At 38.9% G+C, this 26,607-nt stretch overlaps 1 protein-coding gene across 1 annotated transcript in view; it reads right to left on the reverse strand.

Annotated features, from left to right (window-relative positions):
* The window catches only part of COL4A2 (collagen type IV alpha 2 chain), a 172,467-nt gene that overhangs the window by 38,980 nt on the left and 106,880 nt on the right, over positions 1 to 26,607 (reverse strand). Inside the window, exons 18-31 of the mRNA XM_063317783.1 lie at positions 26,072 to 26,138; positions 23,916 to 24,026; positions 21,093 to 21,248; positions 18,659 to 18,751; positions 16,728 to 16,891; positions 14,638 to 14,710; positions 14,442 to 14,548; positions 13,398 to 13,599; positions 11,213 to 11,272; positions 10,802 to 10,864; positions 9,119 to 9,226; positions 6,718 to 6,939; positions 4,857 to 5,018; positions 1,216 to 1,386 (exon numbers count right to left, since the gene is read on the reverse strand). Of these exons, the coding sequence (XP_063173853.1) occupies positions 1,216 to 1,386; positions 4,857 to 5,018; positions 6,718 to 6,939; positions 9,119 to 9,226; positions 10,802 to 10,864; positions 11,213 to 11,272; positions 13,398 to 13,599; positions 14,442 to 14,548; positions 14,638 to 14,710; positions 16,728 to 16,891; positions 18,659 to 18,751; positions 21,093 to 21,248; positions 23,916 to 24,026; positions 26,072 to 26,138 (1,759 nt within the window). The remainder of the gene's footprint in view (positions 1 to 1,215; positions 1,387 to 4,856; positions 5,019 to 6,717; positions 6,940 to 9,118; positions 9,227 to 10,801; positions 10,865 to 11,212; positions 11,273 to 13,397; positions 13,600 to 14,441; positions 14,549 to 14,637; positions 14,711 to 16,727; positions 16,892 to 18,658; positions 18,752 to 21,092; positions 21,249 to 23,915; positions 24,027 to 26,071; positions 26,139 to 26,607) is intronic.

Raw genomic sequence — 26,607 nt, forward strand, 5'->3', positions numbered from 1 at the left:
ACAAAAGTCTGGTGATAATATCGGCTCCTCAAAGCTCCTGGAACGCTTGCCAGGAATCATATTCCCTCTCCCCCTTCTGGTCCTGAGCCAGCCGGCAGGGTATAATAAAAGATTAAATTATCTCACCTCAAGCTTACCAAGGCTTGCCAGTAAGATAAAATAAGCTAAAATTTAAAACTATTTAAAACAGTAAGTAAGAAAAGAGGCTGGTGGAGAGTAAACATTAAGGAGCTTTCGTAAACATTAAGAATTTTTTGAGAATTGTATAATTACAATTCTAAAAAAAGCTAAGAAAAATTAGAAGAGATATTGCCGCACGCTGTACAAATTATAGAGCAATATTTAGCTGTGGTCAACGAAGTAAAAAAGTAATTGAAATGATGGAACATGTCATTTTATATTGTCCTCTCTACGCAGATGCATGCCAGGACTTATCATCTCAGTTTTTTACTAAACATCCAGGTTGTTCAGGTTCTTTTTATCTCAAGCTGTTTCTTTCAGACCAGTCTGATTTTACTTCATTGACCACAGCTAAATATTGCTCTATAATTTGTACAGCACATCACATTATCTCTTCTAATTTTTCTTAGACTTTTTAAAGAATTTTAAGTGTTTTTCCTTTTATTCTAATCAGATGTGAATCTTCTGTTTTATTTGCTGGTCTATGACCAAATAAAAATTGATTTGATTTGATAAGCTAGCATAGCTTTTCATTCTCGTAGTGTTTTACAAATTCTAGTATTACTTATTTCCTTTTATAGTTATTTGTCCTAGTTATTTATAGTCTTTAGGTTATTCATTGTAAAATTAATTATAATTTTATAGGATTCTTTTGCTTTTAAATACCTGTACTCTGTAATCTTACCTTAATAATTTCATCTTTATCTTATTCTATGCTATCAATATGACTTTTTATTTTTATTTCTATTTTAGCATAATTGTTATGTTACTAGTTGTATGCTGGTCTATGACCAAAATAAAATTGATTGATTGATTGATTTTATACAGCATTTTGTAATGCAATGACTTTTATTGCTACTTTTATTATATCTTTTGCTGGTATAGTAATACTTATTACCCACCCCTTTTAGCTTAACAAAAGGGCTTTACAATAAGTGAAAATAAATCATCAGAGCCTTGCAAAAGGTGGTGGCGAGTGAGAAAGGAGTGGGTTGTAACTCTGAGTTCAGGATTTTATACAGTTATTATTTTTACCTTTCAGGCCTGGGAAACCAGGCATTCCATCAACGCCAGGGAGACCAGCTTCCCCGGTCCTTCCTTTAGCTCCAGAAAAGCCCAGTTCACCTTTGTCTCCTGGCAGACCTTTCATACATACAGGGCCAGATTTCCCTGGCTCCCCTGGTTCCCCTCTGGCACCAGGTGATCCTATAAAAAAATCACATAGAGACATTGGATTAAAATGTGGGCACCAGAGAGCTGTAATTGCATAACAGTTCTATGGATACATAAAAAACTTCATCTGTCTGAAAAATAAGCAAAGGAAATGTTTTCCAATAATTGACATTCAAAATGAAACCTAATTTTTTTTATTAGGGCTCTGGTACTGTTTAATAAGCAGATGGCTCATTCCAGAGCAGTGTTTTTCAAAATCGGCAACTTTAAGTTGTGTGGACTTCAACTCCCAGAATTCCCCAGCCAGCCAGCCAGCCAGCCAGCCACTACCAGCCAGCCACTCCAATTCTGGAAGTCAAAATTGGTATTTGGGAAAGACCTTGGGAGACAGGGTGAAGAGATACTGGGATGGACAGATAAGAGACAGCATAGCCCACAGCTGGACAGTGGGCGGGGAAGGGACCCTCCCTAGTTTCTCGGGCTATAAAGGAGACCGGGGGAGGATTGTACTTTCAGGCTTGCAAGGTTCTGTTAATGTAGCCTTACAATAAAGTAGAATTAGCTCATCTGGTTGTGTTTCCTGTCTGGTCTACCTGGGAAGGCTGACAATACCAACCAGAAGACATGGTTTGGGCCTGATTCAGTGCTTCAGAAAATAGTTCAATTTAACTTGGAGCAAATCATAGGCTATTTCAATCTAGGACCTGAGCTTGGAGTGAAATTTATGCCTCCTAGTAATTAGCATATGAAGACAGAAATTGCTATAGCTTTTTACTTTTAAAAACATAGAATGAAATTTGCTAACCATCCCTGACTTAATTTCAGAGAAAAAACTACAAGGACATTTGAGGTATGGCCTTTTAAGTGCCTGAAACATTGTTTTCTGGCATTTTGGGGGGACAAAATTAGAACTGCAAGTAATGGTGCTCTTTCTTTAGGGGTAAAAACTGTTAATTTTCAGTTTACTTAGGTGCAGGCATTTTTGTGGAAATATTTTTGGATAAATGGAAGTGATTTAAAATAAGTATTAATCTCCTTTCTTGCTAAAAAGGCAGCCCTTGGGAAAACTGCAATGTAAAGGTGGTATTTGATAAGAAACCTGCTACTTTTCTAAATAAAAAAAGATGCAAGAATAAATGGCTTAGACTGAGTTTTCTTGAATTTTGATTTTTAAAGGCAGGATTTAGATTTTCATTTTGGACTGAATTAGATGCCAGAATTAGAGCACTTTGGAGCTTCAATATGAAGGGAAAAGGGTGATTCAGAGTGTGTGGGAGCATTCACATAGCCCCTGCTGGCAACTCTTTAAAGTAGCTGCCCTCTGCAATAGCAGCATTATCCTGGAAAAAGACAGGCTTGATTTAAGGAGATGCCAACAAGTGCTGCTTATATGCCCATACAACCTTTGAAACACTTGTTTCCTTTTTCCTCCAAAGCACTGCACAGCCATAATCAGGATATATTTGCTACAGGCAAAGGGCTCTTGAAAGCAGGATACCTGAAGAGCCTCTAACAAACTCTTCCCTCTAATTAGAAAGTAAACTTGCCAGTCATTCTCGTGTTCTCCATTTTGCCATCTTACACATGGCATACAGCTTTTCTGGCAGATAGTACAGGTAGTCCTTGACCTACAACCATTTGTTCAGCAACTATTCAAAGTTATGACAGCAGTGAACGAGTGGTGGTTATGACTGGTCCTCGGAATTCTGGCTGTCCCAGCACCCCCGTAGTCACATGATCACAAACTGGGCACTTGGCAACCCATTTGCAGTTATGACCGGTTGTAGTGCCCCATGATCATGTGATCACCATTTGCAACCTTCCCTACCATCAGTGGAGAAGTCGACAGGGAAGGTCACAAGTCACTGGGGTAAGTCTCTGCCACCCGTGCACCCTTCCACAGCCCCTCTGCACTCATGCCACACCGGCCACTTGCGCACCCCCACATATCCTCCCTGACCCATGCTGCCCCTTCTCGCACATCCCCTTGTGCCCTCTCCCTGACCCATGCTTCTCGTGCATTCCTTCACACCCTCATGCACCCACCCCACCCCAAGCCACACCCCTCACATACCCCCTCACACCCATGCACATCCTCCCTGACCTGCACTGTGCCTCTCACGCACCCCCTTGCACCCTTGTGCACCCTTACACACCCTCCCCAACCCATGCTGCACCTCTTGCGCACCCCCTCACACCCCTGCGCACCCTCCCTGACCCACGCCTCTTCCATACCCCTCACAGTCTTGCACACCCTCCCCTCCCTTCCCCTGCATCCCTTGCTCCCTCCCCCACCCAGCAGCAGCCATTTACCTGCCTGCCAGCCTGGGACTTCCAACTTCCTGCCAGCTTCCCCACTGACTTTGGTTGTGGAGAGCCTGCAGGAAGTTGCCTCGCCTAATGAGCATGGGATTCATTTAACGACTGCAACCAGGACTGCAGAGATTGCTGTTGCTAAGGATGCAGTCGCACTTTACAACTGCATTGCTTAGCGATGGAAATTCCAGTCCTAACTGCTGTTGTAAGTCAAGGACTACCCGTACAGTATTTGCCTTTTTGTAGTGCTCAGAATGCTGGATTATAGACACAACAATTCCAACTCAGTTTAGGCTCAGGAATCCTATGACTTGGGATTTGGCTGCATCCAAGATACAACCTTCTGTTTATTATACAGTTCACCCAAGTTATATAAAAATTCTGCACCAGCACAGTACACTATGTAAGTTGGGACTTCCAACATTGTTGGGTTCAAGTATATTGTACACAATATGTAACATCATACAGGTATGTAGCTAAGGGATCCCAGGAATGCAGAAGCAATTTCTAGTGACTTTGACATGGGTAGTGTAATTAAACTGGGCAAATCTTTAAATATACAGCTCTAAGTTACATCATGCTGAAATGAATTGCAAAGCTTACTCCATATGAATATTGAAAGTACTAGACTTAAATAGCAATTTAAAGGAATAGAGTTCTGATCTCCAGGGACACAGTTCCAGTTAGACCACATACGGGCCTTCTACATTCTGCAGATTTTGTAGAGCACACAGGACCTCTTCCTGCTCTCCAGTGGACTGACCCTGGAAACAACTAAGGTGTGATCTGATCAGTATGCCCTCCCAATGACATTTATTGAGAGCAAGAGGAGGGGTCTTCAGCTGGCCATTTGGTTGGGCAATAGGCACTGAAGAGGTCTGATAGAATCTGAATGGCTAGGGAGAGGGTTAGCCTCTTCTGTCACTGAATTTTGAGATGGGATAGAATTTGAGAGTGCATTTGGTGGGAGACAGACACAGAGGCTGCTTTGATATGTCGGTGTGGGTGTGTGAGAGGAAGAATAACTGAATGGGGAACGGCTTGGTATGTTCATGTGTCTGATGGGAAGAGGGGGTGCAGAGGCTGCTAGATTGTTGTTGCCTACAAGAGAAAACAGAAAACGATGAGGCTGTACAATCAAAATATGAGGAAGATCTTTTGGGGGGAATACTGAAAGAATTTCTCACCCCTAAATCCTTGTGAGCCTTTTCTTCCCAGGGACCCTTGCTGGCCTGGCAGTCCAGGGAATCCAAATGTTGCTGTTGGTCCTCGTATACCGGTCAAGCCAGTGGGCCCAGGAAACCCAGGATTTCCTTTAGGTCCAGGTGGACCAGGGAATCCATCTCTTCCTAACAGAAGGATATAATAAACGAACAGTCATGCTTTAGAGAACTAGTACACATGGACACAGGGTTGATTTTTACTAAATTAATAAAAAAAAAATTTTCTAGTAGAACTTAAGCAATGGCTATCTTGTTCCTAAGAGCCTGAATCCAGCCCAAAGTCCTGCAAGTAAACAGTGTTTATCAGTAAACACAGATAAACAGTGATGATGTAGCCAGTGGAAAAAATAGCTTGACTGTAAGCGCTTATGTTGAAATCATCTCTTTGCTTACAAGCAGCATTTGCTTGAGCACCTCTATGTAAAGGCACTCTTTTCTCAGCTGATGATTATTGTTCCTTTCACTGGAGTAACATGCAGTACCTTTGGTGTTGGTAATGGACTGCATCCAAGAATAAAAATCATGAATCTGTTGAAATTCAAATCCATTCCAGTCAATGTCTGAATGCACTTACATACACAAGATAATATAAATGAGCATAAAATAACTTAAAACTAATAATCACAAAACCAATTTACTCTAGACTTATACCAATCAGGGGACGAGTATGTATATCTTTCCGGCCATTGCACACAGCACGCACACAAATGAATACACACATACATATATCCACACATAGATGGCAAGCAAAGAAATAGATGATGACACATTGTGATCATGCTGGAAGGACTATAAAATTAGAGGGAGAGGGAGAGAGAGAGGGATATATATATATATATCCTTATAGAATACACAGCTAAGGAAGGCATGTTCTGTTGACTTAACCCTCCCCAGAGCTTCAAGGGCAAACTATTTTTTCATACTGATTTTTCCTATATTTTCCAAACAGTACTGCTCTAGGTAAGTTGTTACATTTTCCCAGTGTAAAGGCTTTTCTGAATTTGGAGTTGTTATATCCAAAAGAGAATCAATCAGATGGCTTCAGGAAAGAGTTCTGTCCAGGTTAAAGTAACTTGGAAACAGTGACAAATCCAGTTGATGTCCTATAGCCATTATTTAATTGGGGTTCTGGTACTCTCTGGCACTCTCTAACCCCAGCGCCAAAAATGCCCCTAGAGAAAAGCCATGGAATTGCAGCCTAGACTGCAAAGGGCCATTGTGAAACTGTTTATTTTCAAGAAAACTATTAACAGAGAGTCCAGCTGATATACTGTATATGGTTTGGGAGAATACTTTATGGTTCCTGTTCTATTTTAAGCCGAAGCTCACATATTAAGCCAGAACTGACTTTAAACTCCACTAATATTCAAAAGCAGAATCTAAGTGGGGGTGTTTTTTGAAATTACATTTCAGAATACTGCATGTGGATATGCAGAACTCACTGTATCGCCCTACATAATCCAAGCCTACATCAACATTTTTTTAAAAAATTCCAGGAAGGTCATTCTGAACCTTTGCATGCTAGTCCAGTCATGGTTACTGGAGCCCTCCCCAGAACTACAGATAAGTGCCGATGATGCAGCCTGCCCTTCATGCACTCAGTTAGAACACTGCCTGCCTGTGAGACTATGGTGTCATTGGAGATACACCACATAGCTCCTTGCCTTTTTTTATCTTGCTGCAGAACCAGTAGAATGTTAGTAGCCCCATGTCTTCTCCAACACCCTACGCTAGCCTCTCAGCTTTCTGCCACCCCCTTCGTCCTAATGTACAAGGCACTACTGTATGTTTCCTTTATTAACCCTTTAAACTGAGCAAGCTTTACCTCTAATTCCTGGTGGGCCTTGATCTCCTTGCAAGCCTTTTGCTCCTGGGAATCCAGGTGGCCCAGTGTCCCCAGGAGAGCCTGGCGGTACTCCTAGCACATCACCTGTAAGCCCCTTTTCGCCCAGGGGTCCTGGCAAACCTGGCAAACCAGGACTTCCTGGAAGCCCCTTTGCCCCAGGCAATCCTGGGGCACCTCTGCTTCCTCTGGGTCCGGTGAATCCTAAGCGTAATAAAATGACAATGGTAATAAGAATAAAACTTTGATCAATTAATACTGAATTAGATAAATCATGGGGAAAATGATTAAAATAATCAGAATCATATTATTAATCAAATGAACACTTAGTCCCATTAATTTCCATGGGAATATAAAGCGATTGCTTAAATCTCTCATTTGCACAACCTAAATATAATAATAATCTGTTATATGAATATAATAATAATCTGTTATATGAATATTTCCTGGATGTTATTTAGAAATAGTTTTGGTGTAATAGTTTGATCAGAGATATTCCAATAGCAGCATTCTTTCATTATAATTTGTCCATCAAATTAAAATTTTCTCAGTGCTGCCCTCCTTTATTTCCCAAACATGTGAACTTTAATCTGTTGGCACTATTGGCTAAAATAGTTAAATTAATTTGCTAAAACAAAAATGCTAAATATCATGTTCAGGGGTACAAATGGAGTTAATGTTAGACCCTGTTACAGCTGTATATTCGTCCATTATATTAAGAAATCAATAATTAGCATCGTAAGTGTATATTTGAAACTTACCTTAAAATTTGAAAAAAGTAGAAAACAAATTCTGGCCCCTGATACTCTGCTTATTCTCCCATTCCTTGATCACCCAGGTTTTTAACACATGGATACACATGTTTAATTTAAGGAATGGGAAAATAAAAGACTTCATAGGATTAGAGTCTTAATTATTTATGGTAAACCTATTTCTATTGAATATATTCTGCAGAAGAATTGGTCACAAGTTACAACTACCTTTCAAATTAGGCAAACATGTTTCTTTTTAAGCTCATGGGATTTTACAATAAAAATATTTTCAATATTTGAAGAATGTGGTATACCAACAGCATTTCCAATCAAAGATATCTCTACAATTTTACACAGTATAAAACTCTTACTTTGAAGGAAAAGTTTTTCAAAAGTTGGGAAGAGGATTTAGAATATGTGGATAGGTTTGGAGCTTCTTATATAAAAATCAAATTTATTTTAGCAAGTAATCACAGACTATAAAAATAATTAATGCCCCCTTAAAATTGATTGTATTAATTTAATTCTGTCTAGATAGTGTTGAAAGTAATCAGCTTGGTGCCTACTACCATCCCTGGTGGCAATATCTATGTAATTAATTCATCTTGGTTGAAATTTTTTGAGCAAAGTGGAAAAATACAATAAGTTATATGAGTTAATTATAATGTTTCATTGTCCAGCCCCCAACTCTTATTAAAAAAACTATTCATGTTTTGTTGTTAATTGCCATATTTGCTGCAGCAAAAAATTGGAAAACCAAAGTACATCTTTTTTTAGGATCCATGGAACATAAAGTGTGGCAAATAGCATTGGCTGCAAAAAAGTAATACAGCACCATCCAACGACAGAATCCTTAGCCAAGAATTGTTTCATTCATATTTGGTCTCCACTCTTTAGCTATGTTAACAAATATTCATAACAGATTACCTCCCTCTATATAATCAGAAATACTGAATCTCCTTAAGAGTTGAAACTGTGTATAGTTTGCTTTTTGTGGTGTTTTCTGTTCTTTATTATGGTGTAAAACAGGCACGAGGAGCATGGCTCAAGGGGGTAGTACTTAATAAGGTACTAATTTATATGTGAAATGGGAATCATTTACAATGCATTCCTGTTCTCCTTGATCAAGGAGGACTTTCCAAACATTCTGAGAGGAGGCTCCTCTACCTGGCAGTAGGCAAAATTGCTCCCTAAAGGGCAAGGGACAACTTCTTACTCTCCAGAACACACACAAAATAAATTGTCAGAAAATCTGTGAAAAACTGAAAAGAGAAGATAAAAGGAATTAACACGGGTCCCAGTCAACCAGCTACTATAAGGATGATAAAGCAAAACATTTACAGGGTTGCTGTTATTAGTATATAAGCTTTAGAAGTAAGTGGAATGCCCTGTATTATTTAAGAACAGGAATAAATAAGGAACAATTTCTCTGCCAAATCTGTGAATTGGTGGTGAGTTAAAAGCTCCTTTTAAAAACCTTATTTTTAAAACGCATATTATTCTTCAGAATTAGAGCACTTTTCCCAGTGGATTTGCTTAATACATCTTTGTTATTCACCAGCTAAAGGGCAAAATATAAATGCTACCCAAATATTTCAAATACCTGCAAGTATTTGTTAGTTTTACAGTACCTGCTGGACCTGCTGCACCTCCATAACCGTGATCCCCTTGAGGGCCTTTCAGTCCTTTTGATCCATGCAAACCAAGTCCACCAGGAATCCCTTTTGCACCTTTTGCACCTATGTTAAGAAGGTGTTATACAAAAGTGAGATTTAATTTTTACACAGGTATATAATTTTTATTAAAAAATTAATTATAGTAAGAAAAACTAATACAAACTAAACTTAGAGAAAGAAAGTAAAGTAAAGAAGAAAGTAAAGAGAAAGAAAGTAAAGAAGAAAGTAAAGAAAAAGAAAGTAAAAAGTGCAAAGAAAGAAAAAAAAAGGAAAAGACTGAGATAAAGACAAAGAAAAGAAATATATAAAGAAGTGACTTCCATCAACAAATATATACAAATTTGGTAACTCTTCACCCCCATAAGGATACAGATATCTCTTCTCAATAAAAGAGAATATCTGTAGCTCAGGGCTGAACTGTGGAGTCCTTGGTGCTCTCTGAGCTTGGTTGTTGCCTTGCAGACGTTTCGTTGCCTGACTAGGTAACATCACCAGTGCGAGTGAGTGTGGGATTGGCTCCCTGTTTACGTACAGCGGCTTGTCCTGCCAGTTTCAGTGGGGGTGTGGCTTTCTCCTTGGTTGTTCCTTGATTAGAGTATTGTTTGCTGCTTGATTGTTTGTCTCCTTAGTAGTTCCTTGATTAGGGTAACACTGGCAGGGCAAGCTACTATTTCAATATAACATTATGTTGAAATATTATGGAAATAAAGAATTTGACATGTTAAATAAGTTAAAAACAAGTTTGTCTATTTGAAACAAAAACAGTCTGCAGAACTATTATATTATTGATTAACAAGAAAACATCAACAATGATTACAGTTTTTTTACGACCTGAGAATAAATTTCCCTGAACATATAGGGATTTAATTCTGAGTAAAGAGCTGGGGGAAAAGCATTTTTGTTTGATCAAGGTATCTAAGAACTTTAATATGAATCTCTTACTATAAATGGTTATATTGTTTTTATATTTATTTAATCTGCAGCCCATTTTTAGCTGAAAATCCTAAGCAGTTCATACAAACACACACAATTACAAAATAATTATTGACAGATGAATATGGAAGTTAATTTTTTAAATTAAGCAATTTCAGACTTGATTTCCATTTACAGGTGGTTCTCAGTTAATGACCATTTATTCAGTGACTGTTTGAACTTGTGATGACACTGAACAAGTGGTACTTATGACTGGTCCTTGGCATTCCAGCTGTCACAGCATCCCCACAGGCATGTGATTGCAATCTGGACGCTCAGCGCCTGGCTCATGATTATGTCACAGCATCCTGCAGACACATGGTCACCATTTGTGACCTTCTCTGCCTGCTTCCAACAAGCAAAGTCAATGGGGAAGTTGGCAGGAGGTTGCAATGGCAATCACTTGAGGTCCTTGCTTAACGACCCAGAGTGATTTGCTTAACGATGACAACCGGGAATGCCAGAACTGCCGTCGCTAAGTAGCTTGGTCACATGACATTGCACTTTATGACTGTGTTGCTTAGCGATAGCAATTCCAGTTCCAATGGCCATCTTTAACTGAGGACTACCTGTATATGTTTTGGAATAATTACAGTTAAGAAAAATGGGATCAAATTATTTTCACTATGTGAATTATGGTACTATTTGATTTTTTAAAAGGTGTACCTGATGGTCCCGGCAATCCTGGATACCCTGGAGCTCCTTTTGGGGCCATAACACAGCTGGTCCCTAAAGACAAAAATATGGGCTGAAGGAACAAATATGGTCATGGCTCTTTAAAGCCTAACAAATGAATTTTGGCATAGGTTTTGTTAGCTTAGAACCCACATTATCAGTCGAGCAGGCAAAACTGTGTTACTTTTTAATGCAATTACTTTAGTTAGCTTCTGAATTATTAATAATTGTGCATAGCATATTTTGTTAAATTAGCTTTTTATTTGTTAAATTAAAATGTATAACAAGAGTTTTGAAATCATGTTCTTGTCCCACAGGTTTCTTGTCTTGTGGGACAAGAAACACTCACTTAAAAAAAGTATGTACTTCACTTTTTGAATGAGCATATCAAGTTCATTTTACCTGAGTGAATTGATTCAGTTCTATTATCTCTAAGAAAGCGGTCCTCTGTTTGCTCACATTCTGCAGAACAAAAAGAGATGCATGATTTATTCAAGCCATTATCAGGCACCAAGACTATAAAATTCAGTCATTCTATCTACCTGTGAATCAATCTATAAGAATTCAGTGGATTCATCATCTGTCTGATACAATTCATTCATAATCAGGAGAAAATTCCAACATACAGTATTCAAAACAGATGACACAAGAGATGGATAAGTGAAGCAATGTTACATAAAGAGACCAGTGAAAATTTTGTGGCCAACACCTTTATAGCAAAATAGAACGGATAGTTTAATTTGTTATTCTAACAATCCTACTTCCCAAACAATTTCATTAAATATTCCTGTTGCTAAGATTCAGTGACTTATTAGTTATGGTGTTACATGCAAAGATTAATTTCCAGTTCACTGAGACGGAAATTCCTTATCAGCCTTTCCATATTTTACTTGCTTTAAATATCAAAAGATCATCCTTGGAAAGGCCCACAAACTGAGGCAGAACAAATGAAAGAAAGATCTAAACAGTATGTGCTGTTTTGAACTGGAAAGCCAGTAATTTTAATGGGATAATTGGGGTAATTAACAGATAATTATTTGAACGGAGGGAATTTCTCTATATTTTACAGTCTAATATATACTCTGTGTGTGTGTGTGTGTGTGTGTGTGTGTATATATATATATATAGAGAGAGAGAGAGAATTTTAAATTTAGTCAAAAGCTTATACATTGATATAATGTCTCCTCCCTTTGGGGGGAGATGGGCAGTGATAAAATTTGATAAATAAACAAACAAATGAATAAATAAAATGCTTTTATATTTTGTTTCCTAAATTCATCTGGCATGGGTTGAGACAAGACTCTATTGCTAAGTATGACCAGGAAGCCAAAAGACATTTGGCAACATTTAGAACCCAGTCCTAGGAACAAAAGATACTTCAGTTTTCTTCCTGAGGCTTTGTTGGTGGCCTTGAAGGCTAGCTCTCTTTGGCCATCAAAACTAGCTCTTTCCAAGGGCACATATCTTCAATATTACCAATGCTTATCTGCCTCTTCTTCTATCCAACCAGGACCCTGATGTATTTTTCCAGATTGCCTGATTTTGTGCCACCATTTGTGTTATCCATCCTACCTACAATTGAAGATTAGTACAAATTTTGGTGATTGCCACTGTTATCTGTATTATTGTTCATTTATTGATTTATTTTATGTAATTTTGTTGCATTCTATACCAACTTATCAGTTTGATTAAGTATAGGTTTATGTATTTTTATTGTAGTGTTCTCTGGCCTAAAGGCCATAATAAAGGTTTTGATTTGATTACAAAGCCTCAAGAAGAACTATCAGGAACTTAACTCAAATTCCCCATATACTGTTAATATTTAAACTAACCATTAAGTTAGTCTAAATAATTTGGGTTCTCTAATGAGAAAAGGATATGAAAAGTATTCTTCCCTGCCAGGCTGTCACCACCAGGCACTGGAAGCAGTGAAGCCACTTCAAGCTCAGGATATTCCAGGTTTTTGGAGGATTTCTCTAATAGTCAAACTTGAATATTCAGCTATATATAATGCTATTAGTCACCACAAACTGCAGAGAACATGTTTTTTTGGTATGTGATATAGTATTTTGCTACTGGTTTTAGTATTCTATTATTACCCTGTTATATAAAATGTATAGTTTTCTTCTGATTTTGTTGCTTCTGTGTTTGGTTTGGGGAATCAGGAAACCAACACATTTGATGGAACACAGTTTTGTTGGCATACCATGTAACGATCACAAAGATCCATGAGAATCTGTGTTTTGAATTCACTGATACTACAGTGGAGCTGGCAAGGATTGTTTCTATAATTTTTACTCTGCAGATAGATTTCTACTGGATGCGGATATAAATATACTGATACATGCTTTAAAGTGGATCTGTGGAATCCCAGCTACACATGATATGAACCTTGTGATGGTCCATTTTCATTTACTGTATTAGATCTAACTTTGCACCTTTTATCATTTTGTGATTGTCATGTCCTATGCCTTTTGTAACTAGCTCCCCTCCTCATAGCAGCTGTTTGTGATCACACTCATCTCAGGTTCCCAGATTTCCAAATGTGCTCAACCTGGTTGGGGATTGCAAGACAGTTCATAAATACCTGTCTGAGCAGGAGCCCCTGGGGGGCCAGGAGTGCCTTGAAAGCCAGGGTTTCCATATGCGCCAGGGTCACCTGCAAGGCCATGGTATCCCTTTGGACCCGGCAAACCCACACCAGGCGGGCCAATTTCCCCAGGAACACCTTTCAGGCCTGGCTGGCCTGGGTCACCAGGATCCCCTTGTTCTCCTCTTGTGCCATCACCCTGCAAGGAAATTTAAAATACCATAAGCTTCCAACAGCTAAACTGTTTTTGCCACTAAATCACTTTCTTAACTTTCTCTGTCACCTTTTCACTGGAACACCCAGTTCCTACAAACAGGTAACTCCTGTACTCAGCAATTACTTACAGAACTTATAGGGAGCAACTCCATATCTCCAGTTGAATAGCTTCAGTGAGAAAATGTGGACAACAAAGGAAAAGCCCCAAGTAGTAAGAACTGGTAAGACTGATGGATGAATCACTTAGAATCCAACAGCTTAGAAAGAGGTGTAAGATTATTATTTGCAGAATATTTATTTTGTAGTTTGGTCTACAAAATCTCTCTGTGTAGTGCAAATAACTTGCAACATGTATTCAACTACACTGAGCCCATAAATTGTCAAAAGCTGTACACACATTCACATCGTGTGATTCTATCAGTCACTGTTAGGGTAATTTTTAAAATTTGCATGTTACAAATAAATAGACTGTTTCAACCACATTTTTAGAACCAAATTCTGTTCCAGCTGAAGCTTCCTAGTTGTCCTCAAGGATAACTGGAAAGTTCCAGCCTGATTTCAGACTATTCCGGTCCAGGAGTGCCAGAACTATTGAAGGACCTAAAAACTGTGAAAACAGTAAAAGCAATCGGTAAATAGTTGACCAGATTGTAGCTCAGGATGAATACTGAATTCCCAAGAACCACTGTCTTTGTCCTGCCAGGATTCAGTTTCAGTTCACTGGCGCTGCCCTGCCCATGAACGAGTTCAGGCAGCAACACGGTGCCTTCAGGTAGTGATTCTCCCATTAGCCTGTTGAGGGGTGAGGCTGAGTGCCTTCCTTACTCGCAGCCCAGGAAGTCCCGGTAAACCATCTTTGCCATTCCTGCCAGGTGAACCGTCTTCTCCTCTACTTCCAGGAATTCCTGGAGATCCTGGGTCTCCTTTGGCACCTTGAAAATACGGTTGTATGGAGATTTAGCAAAAGAAGTCAGTAAACAAAGTGATTTAATTTGTATTTTAAAAAGATATCTGTCTGTACCTCTTGTAGTAACAGTTTGGGAATCCCCTTTTACCCCTTTTGGTCCAACAGGTCCAGGTACACCAGAGGATCCCTATTGATGGATATTAAGAAAGTCTAATTAATCACTCCAAAAATATACTGCAAAAGTGTAAGATAAATGTTATTATTTCCTTTTGTAAGAACACATGGCAAAATGCGCTGAAGAGAAGTTTCAGAACAAAAGGAAAAAGAGATCATATAATTTCTCCCATTCAATGCAGGCTTGTAAGAGGAATGCCTGTAATGATGAGGCAGTAAGCAGGAAAAAAAAAGAGCTTCTGGCAGCTGCGCAGTTGGATGGGGACACCTTTGCAAAAGTTCACGGGTTTGCAAAACCCCTAGGTGGAGACTCAGCATTGTAATTAGCTTTAGTAACGAGTACATAGTAGAGATGTGTGCAAAAAGTTAACCACATGCACGAGCAAGAATAGGGGCATGTGCAAAAAGTGACAGTGCGCATGAGCAAGAATCAGGAGTTAGATGATGCAAATTAATAGCTAGGTAACCAATAAGGATGGTATGCGCAGGTATTCGCAAAACACGCACACATGCTGAGATAGCAAAGCAACACTGGCATATCCTAGACTGAGAATTCCACCGTTTGCATAGTTTATCACTTCAAGGCTGAAAAGCTGCTTTTCACTTCATATTTTGTCGCAAGAATTTTACTTTGTATCTCACTGCAGAAATGTACACACAGTTTGCTAATCTGAGAGCCTTTGTGAGCCTTTGAGCTTGGCTTTGGAAAACTATTTCCCTTGCGCCTTCTGCGCAGTATTAGCATTTTATCATCTCCACCCGTGGAGTGTTTTATTGAGCAAAACTGCATGCCAGACTACGAACCCAGAGTTTTGGGGACAACAGTAGGCTGAATTTTACACTTAAAGTACGAAGGAAATGAGATGTAATTTTCACAAGATGATGACATATAACCTAGTTTCACAACTGGGTCCAATAATTTCTAATTGTTCCTCATGAAAGTTTCTGAAAGATGAGGTCTAGATTCCTTTCCATATAAAACCAACTGTAATCACAACTATACCAGTAGTTTTTTTTTTAATTTTTTATCCTTCCTTTATTATTTTTCTAAGTAGCTCAAGGCAGGGAACATACTTAATACTCTTTCCTCCTCCTGTTTTCCCCACAACAACAACCCTGTGAGGTGAGCCGGGCTGAGAGAGAGGGACTGGCTCAAGGTTACCCAGCCGGCTTTCATGCCTAAAGCGGGACTAGAACTCCCAGTCTCCTGGTTTCTAGCCCGGTGCCTTAACTTCTAGACTAAACTGGCTCTATATATGATATAAACTGAAAACGGTGTATCATGGAAATAATAATATGGGCAAAACATCAAAATAAAAATGGTGAGAATACATAGTAAATGTAGATTATTTTGCAATATTTTAAAATAAAATATTTTGCAATATTTTATACAGAACTTCTGTTTACGAAAGTGATTGGACAGAAACTGCAATCATAGCTCAATTTTGTATAAATCCAAAGAATTCATGAAACTTCTACATGGAAAACTTTGCTTTCAAGTGGAACGTCTACATGTGGAACCCCATCCCTGCTAAGAATGTAAACAATTTTATGGAAACATATATTATGTAAGCCACATGAGTGTCCTGTCCATTCAGAAGACTCTGATGTTGAAAAGCCTGCTGTAGATGCTCTGGAAGAAAATCATTCTCAAGAGTTGGTAAACAATCAAGCACTTGAGGCTGACTCTGCTACCCATTTTGCTCTGGCTTTGGAGTCCTTTGCAGCAAGTTCTCATGCTTCTGTAAACTTTGCTAGAGTATGTGTGACTGCACACACACCCGCTCTGCCTGCCACTGCTTGAAATTTGCTTGCAATGCAAAGTAAATTGCTTAATCCTCAATTCCACGGATCTGCTTGGCCTGGAACAAGACACTGAGACCCTTTTTTAGGAAAAGCAGTACATATATATGAAGAACTTCATTTTTGAAAAATCTTGTGTCATACAGTAAGTATTCATAATAAATTGGGAAATTATACAATATTTTGTTCTCTAAAATATACAATATTCCATTACAAAAATATCATACCTTTACACCAGGAAAACCAGGAAGTCCATGTTGGCCTTTATCTCCTAATTCTCCTTTTTTCCCAGTATGTCCCATTGGACCTTGAAATCCTGGAGGACCAGGTTGCCCTGCAGGACCCCTTCTTCTTTCAATATGTTCAACACATTTGCAATCTCCTATATCACCTACAAATACAATCAGAAAAGGTGCGAAGAAGCCAACCTTGCACGAATAAAGCAGAGCTACTATATCTAAGTTGCAAACATTGATATGACCACTAGATGGAGGTAAAGAGATACTGAAAAATCTGCAGCCCAGATTTGGTAATCTAAATATTATGACAAATCTCAGAGAAGAGCCAAATGGAGATGCCAGGAGGTCACATTCAACCTGCTGACTGAAATTCCCCCTCTTTGCCTCAAGGAGATAGTAGTCCTATTCACAACAATCTCATGACACTATACATCTTTACCTAAAAGTAAGTGCATTCCTTGGGGTTGACTTTTAACTACACGTAATATTGAGACATCTACTCTTACACACTTGGGATTTCACAAACACGCATCTGGAATTTTCTGGCAACGTGAGCCTGTCTATGTACATGTGAGCAGAGATTAGAATGGGAAAAATGCTGTTTCTTCAACCAAGAGGGTTTCCCTCTCAGATCCATAGGGTCCCTTCCAAATTGCTTGCTGGAATTGGCTGTTGAGGTTTTCTTATGCATATTCATATGCAATGTGTAGAATCCAGCCATTTATTTGCACATGCTTCATACCTTGCTTAAATTCATCCAAAATATACTGCTGCAGCCTCCCACCAGCAAATGAGATGGTTTAGTACATTTTGAAAGCACTTCAAAAGTGCCTCATAGCTTGTGCAAGCACAGTGTTCTGCCATTTGTTTTAACAGCTTCTGTATAAGCCTGAAAAGTGATGTTGCTTTAACAAATTCTCTTAGTGAAGTTAATCTGACTGTTAAAGTAGCTGCATTCATTACTAAATCATGCACAGCCCTATATTTAGCATTATTATTTACAGCATTAACCATATAAATGGTTACTAGGGAGCTTATAATCAGTACAATTACATACATCACAAAAGATTATTTATGAAACAGCCAATTACAGCCTAACTGTAAGTAACTACAATGGATCGAGCTGCACAAGCTTTCTTCCTAGGTGTTCCAGCCATCTTCCAATGATTCTCATTGATCTCAACTCAAATTAATATAAAGGAGCCATATGAGGTCTAATCAGTGGGAGGAAGCAAGTCAGTCAGAAAATTTCCAGCTCTCATCAGATTTCATTGGTCTCCATAGAAGATGAATAATTTCAATATGCCCCCCACATATTGGACATCATTAAAAGCTTAAACCTAAACAGGTTGATTTGATTATGTTAAGGAGGCAGATAAAAACCTCACTTTCAGATCATGGTCCTCCTGTGTGCCTGGAAAATATCTAAAGTACAGAAAAATTGTCACAAAGGCAGTGAGGATTTGAGATGGGATTGTATGTTCTGTGCCTGTAAGATAGATCCTTCACAGATCTTTCCATCCAAGTGAAGTGGTCAAGCAAAACAAAATACTCCATTTTGCTGCTTTCAATTGGTAGTGTCAAGGCTGGGTGCTTTTTCATATCAAGGCTCTCTACCTTGGAGCAACTGGAAATGAGATGGCTACTTGGCTGGATCAGCACCATTTTGCGCAAAGACTAACTCTCAAAAAGAAAGAAAATAATAAAAATGATTTGAAAGGATGATAGATGAGACTGGGTTTAAAAAAAGCACTTGTAAGACCAGCTTTCTAGCAAGAGAAATGCTAACAGTAGAGAACTAAACAGGAAGGGAAGTAGTTTAGACTATATCCCATTATATAGTGCAAATGAAACACGTTCTTTGAATGAAAATCTATGGTGACAAAGTATTAACATGCTTCTTCAGTATTTTACCTTACCTTTCAGTCCTTTTTGTCCTCGTGGACCTGGGTAACCTTGGTTGCCTGCAGGACCTAGAACCCCTGGATATCCCTTTGGCCCAACCAAATAACCTGTCGAATGGGAAGACTAGAGTGACTGAGGGAGACTGAAATGGTTATGCAGTTCTCTATTAGCATTAAATGGTTAGCTTGTCTGTGCTAAGGCTTAAGAAAAACAGGAAAGTCTGAAATGAAGATGTAGGAGATAATGTTGATATTAATTATTGGGACATTTTTCCTTCTTTTAATTGGCTCAGACTTAAAATGTCTATATATGAGTATAACAGTACTGTTACTTGTTTTCCACTTCTTTCAGCCATGAGAAATACCAGGCAGCATCAGAGGTATTTTTTACACTATTTGCTTCATATACTCAAACAGGTGAAGACTGAGTCCTTATAACATGCTGCTAAACCATTATGTTGTTTTTTTTGGCTTGGCTTATGTTATGTGAACTCACCATTGTGATTTGTAAACCATGGTTGATAGCTTACACAATTGTGTGAAAATAGCCTATCGTAGTTTATTCAATAAATCCTTGTTAAACAAACCACGCCTTAGTACTACAGAGAGGAAGTTTTTATGACTTGCGTTTGCATGGCTTACTAAGCCAAGCCGTAGTTTGGTTAACTTTGTCATCCAACCTGGACTCTGAGTCAGATTGTGATTAAAGAGGAACAGGTTAATTACAAGCTGTAACTATCATTTGTTGTTACTTGGCTTATCTTAATTTATGGCAGGGCATATTATCAGGACCCAAACAATGGCTAGCTTACAATCAATTAATACATTGATCTTCTAAGAAAACAGGGAGAATGGGGTGCAGAAGAGACTGCAAATGAAACAGTACGTCTGGTGCTGTATGGTTATTTCACCATCCCACAAGAATGGGGGAAGTTAGTTTTGAGGGAAAAAAAACCATGATTATAATTATTTCTCTTACTTAAGATTGTGGCTGACTCCAATCAGAGAAATAAAAACTAGGCAGTATCCAGAATACTGATCAGAGAGAGAGGACTGTGGGTTGGTTGGGTCAACTGGTCTGCAGCTGCTGAACAAATGTCTTAATTATGATTAGCATTTCATGCAAATAGGGTGTATGACCATGATACTTGCTGTTAGCACATCCAATCTATCAAAATTGGATGTGGGGGAGATGGGCAGTGATAAAGTTTGATAGATAGATAGACAGACAGACAGACAGAATGGTATATAGAGTCTACCTTCCCTTAAGTTCTCAGAGAAAGAGAGATACAGATGCTACCTTATGTCATGCCCCATGTATGAAGTTTTACATTACTTCCAGCTCCTCTGTTGGTATGTGCATATGTGGGGAGATTTCTTTATCTATACACAGTGTATATCCTGTGTAGTGTTTTCAGTTACACTGAACACCAGGAGGCACCATGTGACCAGTTTCATCTTTATTGGGACTCCTCCGACATAAGTGGCCATATCCTATTTTATGGTGTTGAAACCTTCTACCAGTAATTGAACTCATGGCCTGTTGCACTTTAGGTGACGATGTACAGTGCATTAGCTTTAGGAGCTATCTGGATCCTGGTACTCAGTGGTGTTCCAGGGATATATGGAATTTATCAGAATGGTATATACAGTCATGTAAAACCTCATTCATGGGGACATGACATAATGTAATCTCTCTCTTTATCAGCCTTTCTCAACCTTTTGGCCCTGGAGGAACCCTTGAAATATTTTTCAGGCCTCAAGGAACCCCTGCGCATTCAGGCTCAAATATAGGCCAGAGTTACAAAATTATTATATTCGTTTCATGGGTAGGCCTGTATATATGCATTAACAGTGTTCTTAAACTAAAAGTAAAGAATGAAACTTACCTCTTAGTGTGAAGTTGCCCAAATTTGAAATAATTTTTTAAATAAATTGTGATCTCCAAGGGAACCCCAAGTGATCTCTTGTGGAACCCTAGGGTGCCACGGAATCCTGATTGAAAAACCCTGGCCTATATCTCTCTTTCTCTGTGAGAGCCTAAAGGAAGGTGGATTCTATGTGTGTGTGTGTATATGTGTCTGTGTGTGTATATACAAACACACACACACATGAGTATAGAGTTTAAATTAGAAATTTATCACAGTGAAGGAATGGTAGAAGAGGACAGAATTTAAGAAAAGAAAAAGAGAGAGGCAGATTTGACAGAATAAAGTTCTTGATAATAATAGGTTATTGTGGTCTTTTAATTAAAATGAGAGTAAGATATAAAACAAGATGTTATTTCACAAATAAACAGCAGAAATCTTGCTTTAGCATTCATTTTTACTTACTTGAAGTTTCAAATTTCCCTTGGTTGTTCAGTTTCAAAATGCTGATTAAGGAAACTTCTCAAAGTATTATTTTCTAAACATTTAAAAATTGGTATATAAATATCTCTGCCATTTACCTGAACTTCCTGGGGGGCCGGGAGAGCCAGGGAAACCAGGTGGTCCTATTGCACCATCTAAACCAGGAGGACCTGGACGAATAGCTGAGAAACCAGGATCGCCAATAAAACCTTTGGGGCCCGTTTCTCCAGGCAAACCTCTTTTTCCAGAAACATCTGGAATGGGGAAAAGAGTGGATCTATGTGACTGTTAGAAGGCTGTAGATGAAAAGGTACTAATAATACATGTTAGACTTCAGGGATAGTCAGAACAGTAATAAGCACAATACTTTTAATCTAAACATATTTATCAGACTGGGTCTTCATTTAATCACGTATAGGTGAAAAGGAAACAGAGAAATCTTAGTAATCGTGAGCCTCTCTCTTAGAGTTATATCCCTTGACCGATGATCTGTGATAAACAGTTTTCTTTATTTTCTTTCTTTATTTAACAGTACTTAAGGACCACTCCATTTTGGCTGACCCTGGAGAGTACTGTATGCAGAAGCAAACCAATACAGAATCTCCCCACTATTAAAACAAACAATAAATCAATTACCATAGTTATAACAATGTCAACAAAAATAAGAGAAAGAAAACAAAACAGAAGAAAAACCCAGCCCCAGATCACCATAGGTCATAAAGACCTGCTGAAATAGAACAATTCTGAGTATATTCCCAAATGCACCTCCTGATGGGAGCGTATTTGATAATGTGATATTTGATAATGTGAGGGCCACAACCCAAAATACTTTTTCCCTAATCTTTCCACCCCTTGACTTCTTGTGGGGGTGGAACCTGGCCCTCCCTTGATGCCTGGACAAGATGGACAGTATTGTTCTTGACAGTGCAGTCCCTGATATGTCCCCAGTGCCATGTTGTATAAGGGTTTATCAATTTGACTTGGTCTTAGAGGCCTATTGACAACCAATGCAGTGACTGCAAAGCAGACACTATTCTCCTATAACTGGTCTCCCTGACTAGCAGTTAGGCTACCACATTTTGAACTAGCTGCAGCGTCTGAGTCATTCTAAAGTCAGCCCCAATAGAGTTCTTTGCAGTAGTCCAGTTGTGAGGTTGTGAGGTGATCAAAGCATAACCATCTTCATCCAGGTAGAGCTGCAACTGTCACTCCTACTGAAGCTGGACATAGGCTCCTCTGGCCACAGTTTCCACCTGCTGCTGAGGCAGGAGCCATGAGTCCAGGAAGATCCTCAAGCTGTGGACCAGCTCCTTCAAAGGTAGATGACCCCATCAAGGGTCACTACTGGGGCAGATGTTAACTGATGCCACCAAAGTTAACAAATGTACAGCAGCACTATCTTATTGGGGTTTAATCTGAATTTCTTTCTCCACATTCAGCCTCTGGATACCAGTGCAGGATGTCTACAGTATCTAAAGCTTAGATACACCAGTCCCCAAACAGTGTCTCCACACTGACCAATCTCATCACTGTTTTCCACCTCTGACAGGCAATATTCTTCATTCCCATTGCCTCTGCTTTCATTACCTTATATCATCCCCTCCATAGCTGCCCATCATGTAATGATAGTCACCACATTACTGCCTCTCTGCCTTACTCTTGTGATGTACCACCAGAAATGTGCTGCCAATGTAGCTCACTTTCCTTTACAGTCCCATTTCACTCTTAATGGCCCACAACAGCCCAACGCATTCTTCTCTGGGATGGACCAAGGTCTGGTTAACTTCACACGTTGCCTGTTCTTCTTATCATCCACAGTTCCCATCTCACTCTCAACTCTGAGCACAAACTCTTCTTAACAATACATCACAGTACCATAAAATTTAATTCTCAAAAACTCTTCCAACTTCTTTTTCTCCTTTCATCTGCTCACTTAGTTAATACAGTCCTACAATAACATTCCAAAACAAACCAACAAATCATAGCCAATGAAACTGTTAAAATATAGAGCTTCTATAGAGCTTTAATATGTATTCATTAGACAAATCTCTTGCAAATTGGTATATTTGTATTTTAGTACTGCTAAAAGTTTTTTAAAATATCAGATACACAAAATAGCCCTTAAACATTTGAAGAGAACCACTTAGATTATAGATATCCTTTACTGATACTCATTATAACTGAGTTGTGTTGGAAGTTGAATTCAGTGGCACTGACTATTTAGCACCTCATGACCTCTTTACCACAAGGGGTGGTAGCAGAGTAAGGATTTACTCCTGTCCCTTTTTCATCTGTCACTGCCTGCTTTTTGTCTAAGAGATTGCTAATCTGAGGTCATTTCTTTCTACCTTTGTTTCCAGATACACATGCATGAAGCACATGGTTGCTGAATCTCCTTCTTGCAGGATGCTGTTAGATATTAGGCTTCAACTATCTCTCTGAAGTATTTCTTGTAAAAAAATCTCCTTTCTGTTATAGTTATAAAACTAATAAGTCTGATTCTCATTTCTTTCACCCCCAACAAGCTGAAGCACCCTCTGCCACAGGTTCCAAACATTAGACTTAAACATTATGGATGGTGAAGATGATGGTGGAGTCCCAGGACAGTGAAAAGAGCTGCAACAGTATGCTTACTGGGTTATTGCCAAGACCACTGATTCCTCTAACTAATATTTATCTTCAAAACAACACAGTCCAGACACAATCTATCCAAAGCAGTGAAAAATAAGCATTTGTTGTGGAAATGTGCCTGGATTGTATAAACTATTGCAGAGATCCAAGGAAGTCAGTCAAGCCACATCAGTGTTTGGGATTCTGAAAGAAGCAGTTATAGTGACACTACAAGGAAAGGTTCAAGACTGGAGAAAAGTGAATATATTTCTCCAGAATCAGTGCGCTATACCAAAGGGGTAGTAAATTACCATCAAATGATCCTTCTGCGCCTGGTAGGCCAGGTGGGCCAGGACTGCCTTGTGCTCCCCTGTCTCCTTCAGGGCCAGGAATGCCATCCATTCCCCGGTCACCAAGTACACCTGGAAAGACCCCCAATTTATAGTTTAAACCTCAGCCACATAAGGATAACTACAGATTATTTTACATCTCACATTTATCTATTTTTAACACTTCAGAAGTAATAAGAAACTGTTTTATTACTAGTTCAAAACACTGGTTTTCTAAAGCTAAGCTACTAAAGCTGAAAACCTATATGCACTGAATTCATTTGGACTTACTTCTGAGTAGGCACGTGCAGTCTGTACATTACTACAGTGATGTGACTGCTACTATGGTATTTGATTTATTAATTACCTTAGATTGTCTGGTTCAGGTTCAGGTGTCACAGTAGGCATAACCACAGTTTGGCCCAACGTGTGAACCAGGGCAATCTCTCAGTCACGTAAAAGAACAATAAACTTGATCTCTTCCATTATTATACTATATACAGTAAATCTTGGAGAAAAGCAGCACAGATAAAAAGCAGCAAGAAATGAAGATATCATTGTTTTAAAAGTTGTAATTGAAAAATGCTAGCTGTAGTAAAATGCACTTCTTATAGTTTTATACAATATTTTGCCACAGAGAAGACAAAACTAAGTAAGATTTATTGTAATTAAGCCACTTGTGTAAATATCTAACTTTTGCAGTTTGTTGCAAAACACTCATATTATTTACTCCTATTATCTTTCTTGTATGTACAGTAGCTGCTAGGGGATTGGAAAGCTACCTTTTAACCAGGATAATAATATTACTTTGTCTCCCTATAAGCTGGCTGGAATAGTTACCCAAAACACTGCAATGTTACCCAAAGCCAGTAAGTTGAAAACCGCTCAAGCCCATCTTCTATCAGGTGCCCCAAAGTGTGGCCTGACTCCTTAGTCTATTCTCTGATTTTGGCATGAAATGAGACTGGAAGAGGACTTCATTTTAAATAGGTATTCAGTGTGGATACTAGTATTGGTTAGGTTTTTAACAAAGAAAATACGCTAAAAACTACAAGATATCTTTAGGCTGAACTTGCCCACAGAAAACTCTATAAACTGGACTTAGACTGTTCATTTTGCTTAAGCACACCAGTGCACAAACTCGTAAGAAGCAGCAAATACTACTCTAGCCGTGGAGTCCTTGGTGCTCCCTGAGCCTTGTTGTTTTCTTGCAGGCGTTTCATTGCCAGACTAGGCAACATCTTCAGCGCGAGGAGGGAGTGGGCCTTGCTCTCAGTTTATACACTGTGGCTTGCCCTACCTGTGTTGGTGGGGGTGTTGTTCTCTCCTTGGGAGTTCCTTGATTAGGCTGTTGTTTGCTGCTTGGTTGATTGACTGAATTAATAGTTCCTTGTTTAGGGTATTGTATACCGCTTGATTGTTTGTCTGGTGTTAATCCTGGTTTTAATCCCTGCTTATCTGGGTGTTGGCTGCTGGAGAGAATGTGTTCTGGTCTTTTTGTTTCCTTTTTAATTTTTTTACTGTCTCTTTTGAATGGTATGTAAATGTTGTTTACCTCTATGTGTCTGTTGATGGCTGCTTTGTCTGAGTGCCAAGTTTCCAGGAATTCTCTGGCATTTTTGGATTTGGCTTGGTTTAGGATGCTCACCGTTTCCCAGTTGAAAGTATGGTTGAGTCTGTCCATGTGTTGTGAGGTAAAGGAGTTCTCATTGTGTCTTCTGACTGCTAGCTGGTATTGTGGATGCGCTCTGCTAGTCTTCTGCCTGTCTGTCCTATGTAGTGGCTGTTACAGTCCTTACACTGTATGTTGTAGATGACTCGTTTTTTCTTCTTGGGCTACTGGGTCTTTTGGTTTGCTTAAGATGTTTTGGAGGGCTTTGGTTGGTTTGTGTGCTATGGTGATGCCGTGTGGTTGTAACAGTCTGTTGGTAGTTTCCGAGATGTTTTTGAGGTATGGCTGTGTTATCCTTTTCATAGCTTGTGTTGGTTGTGCTGTAGCAGGTTGAGTGGTTAGGCACTTTTTGATAAAGTGGCATTAATCAGGCATTTATCAAGCTAGATTATTAAAGAGCTATGGTTCCTTTCTCAAACAGCCGCTAAACCACATCAAAAATACTCAACAGCAATGAAAGCAGTACCTTTTATAAGTGTGGGATGTTGTGCTTGAGCTGGTGGCCCTCGGATGCCTTTATCTCCGGGTTCACCCTATGGAAATACAGATTTGATTAAGCCAATTTAATACATACTTGAAAATCAACTATTTTCATCATGAATGAGAAAGAAAGGCGTAAAGAATCTTTCCTGTGTCACACACCTAGTAATTTCCCTAAGATTGCATTCCATTCTTATGAGTTACTGTTTCTTCATCCTTTACTCTTCACATATAGGCTAAAATATCCGCACAGTAAATTATTGCTAATTATATTACAATAATCCCATGATACATTGTTCTAAGAGTTTTTTATCTTTCCCAATCATCGCAACGACAACTATTCCCAACCCTTGGCAGAATGGTTCACTGGCAAGGCAATTTTGCCAATTCATTCTTGTTTGGCCACTCCATTATCCAAGTTTTAGACTTCCAAATCTTAGCCTAGCAGTAGAGAGACACCAGCCACAGTTGGTCATGATTTAACTCATTCCACCTCCCTTCCTTAATAGTAAATGTGTAACT

The sequence above is a fragment of the Candoia aspera genome, chromosome 1, assembly GCF_035149785.1.
Source record: "Candoia aspera isolate rCanAsp1 chromosome 1, rCanAsp1.hap2, whole genome shotgun sequence".
Classification (NCBI taxonomy): domain Eukaryota; kingdom Metazoa; phylum Chordata; class Lepidosauria; order Squamata; family Boidae; genus Candoia; species Candoia aspera.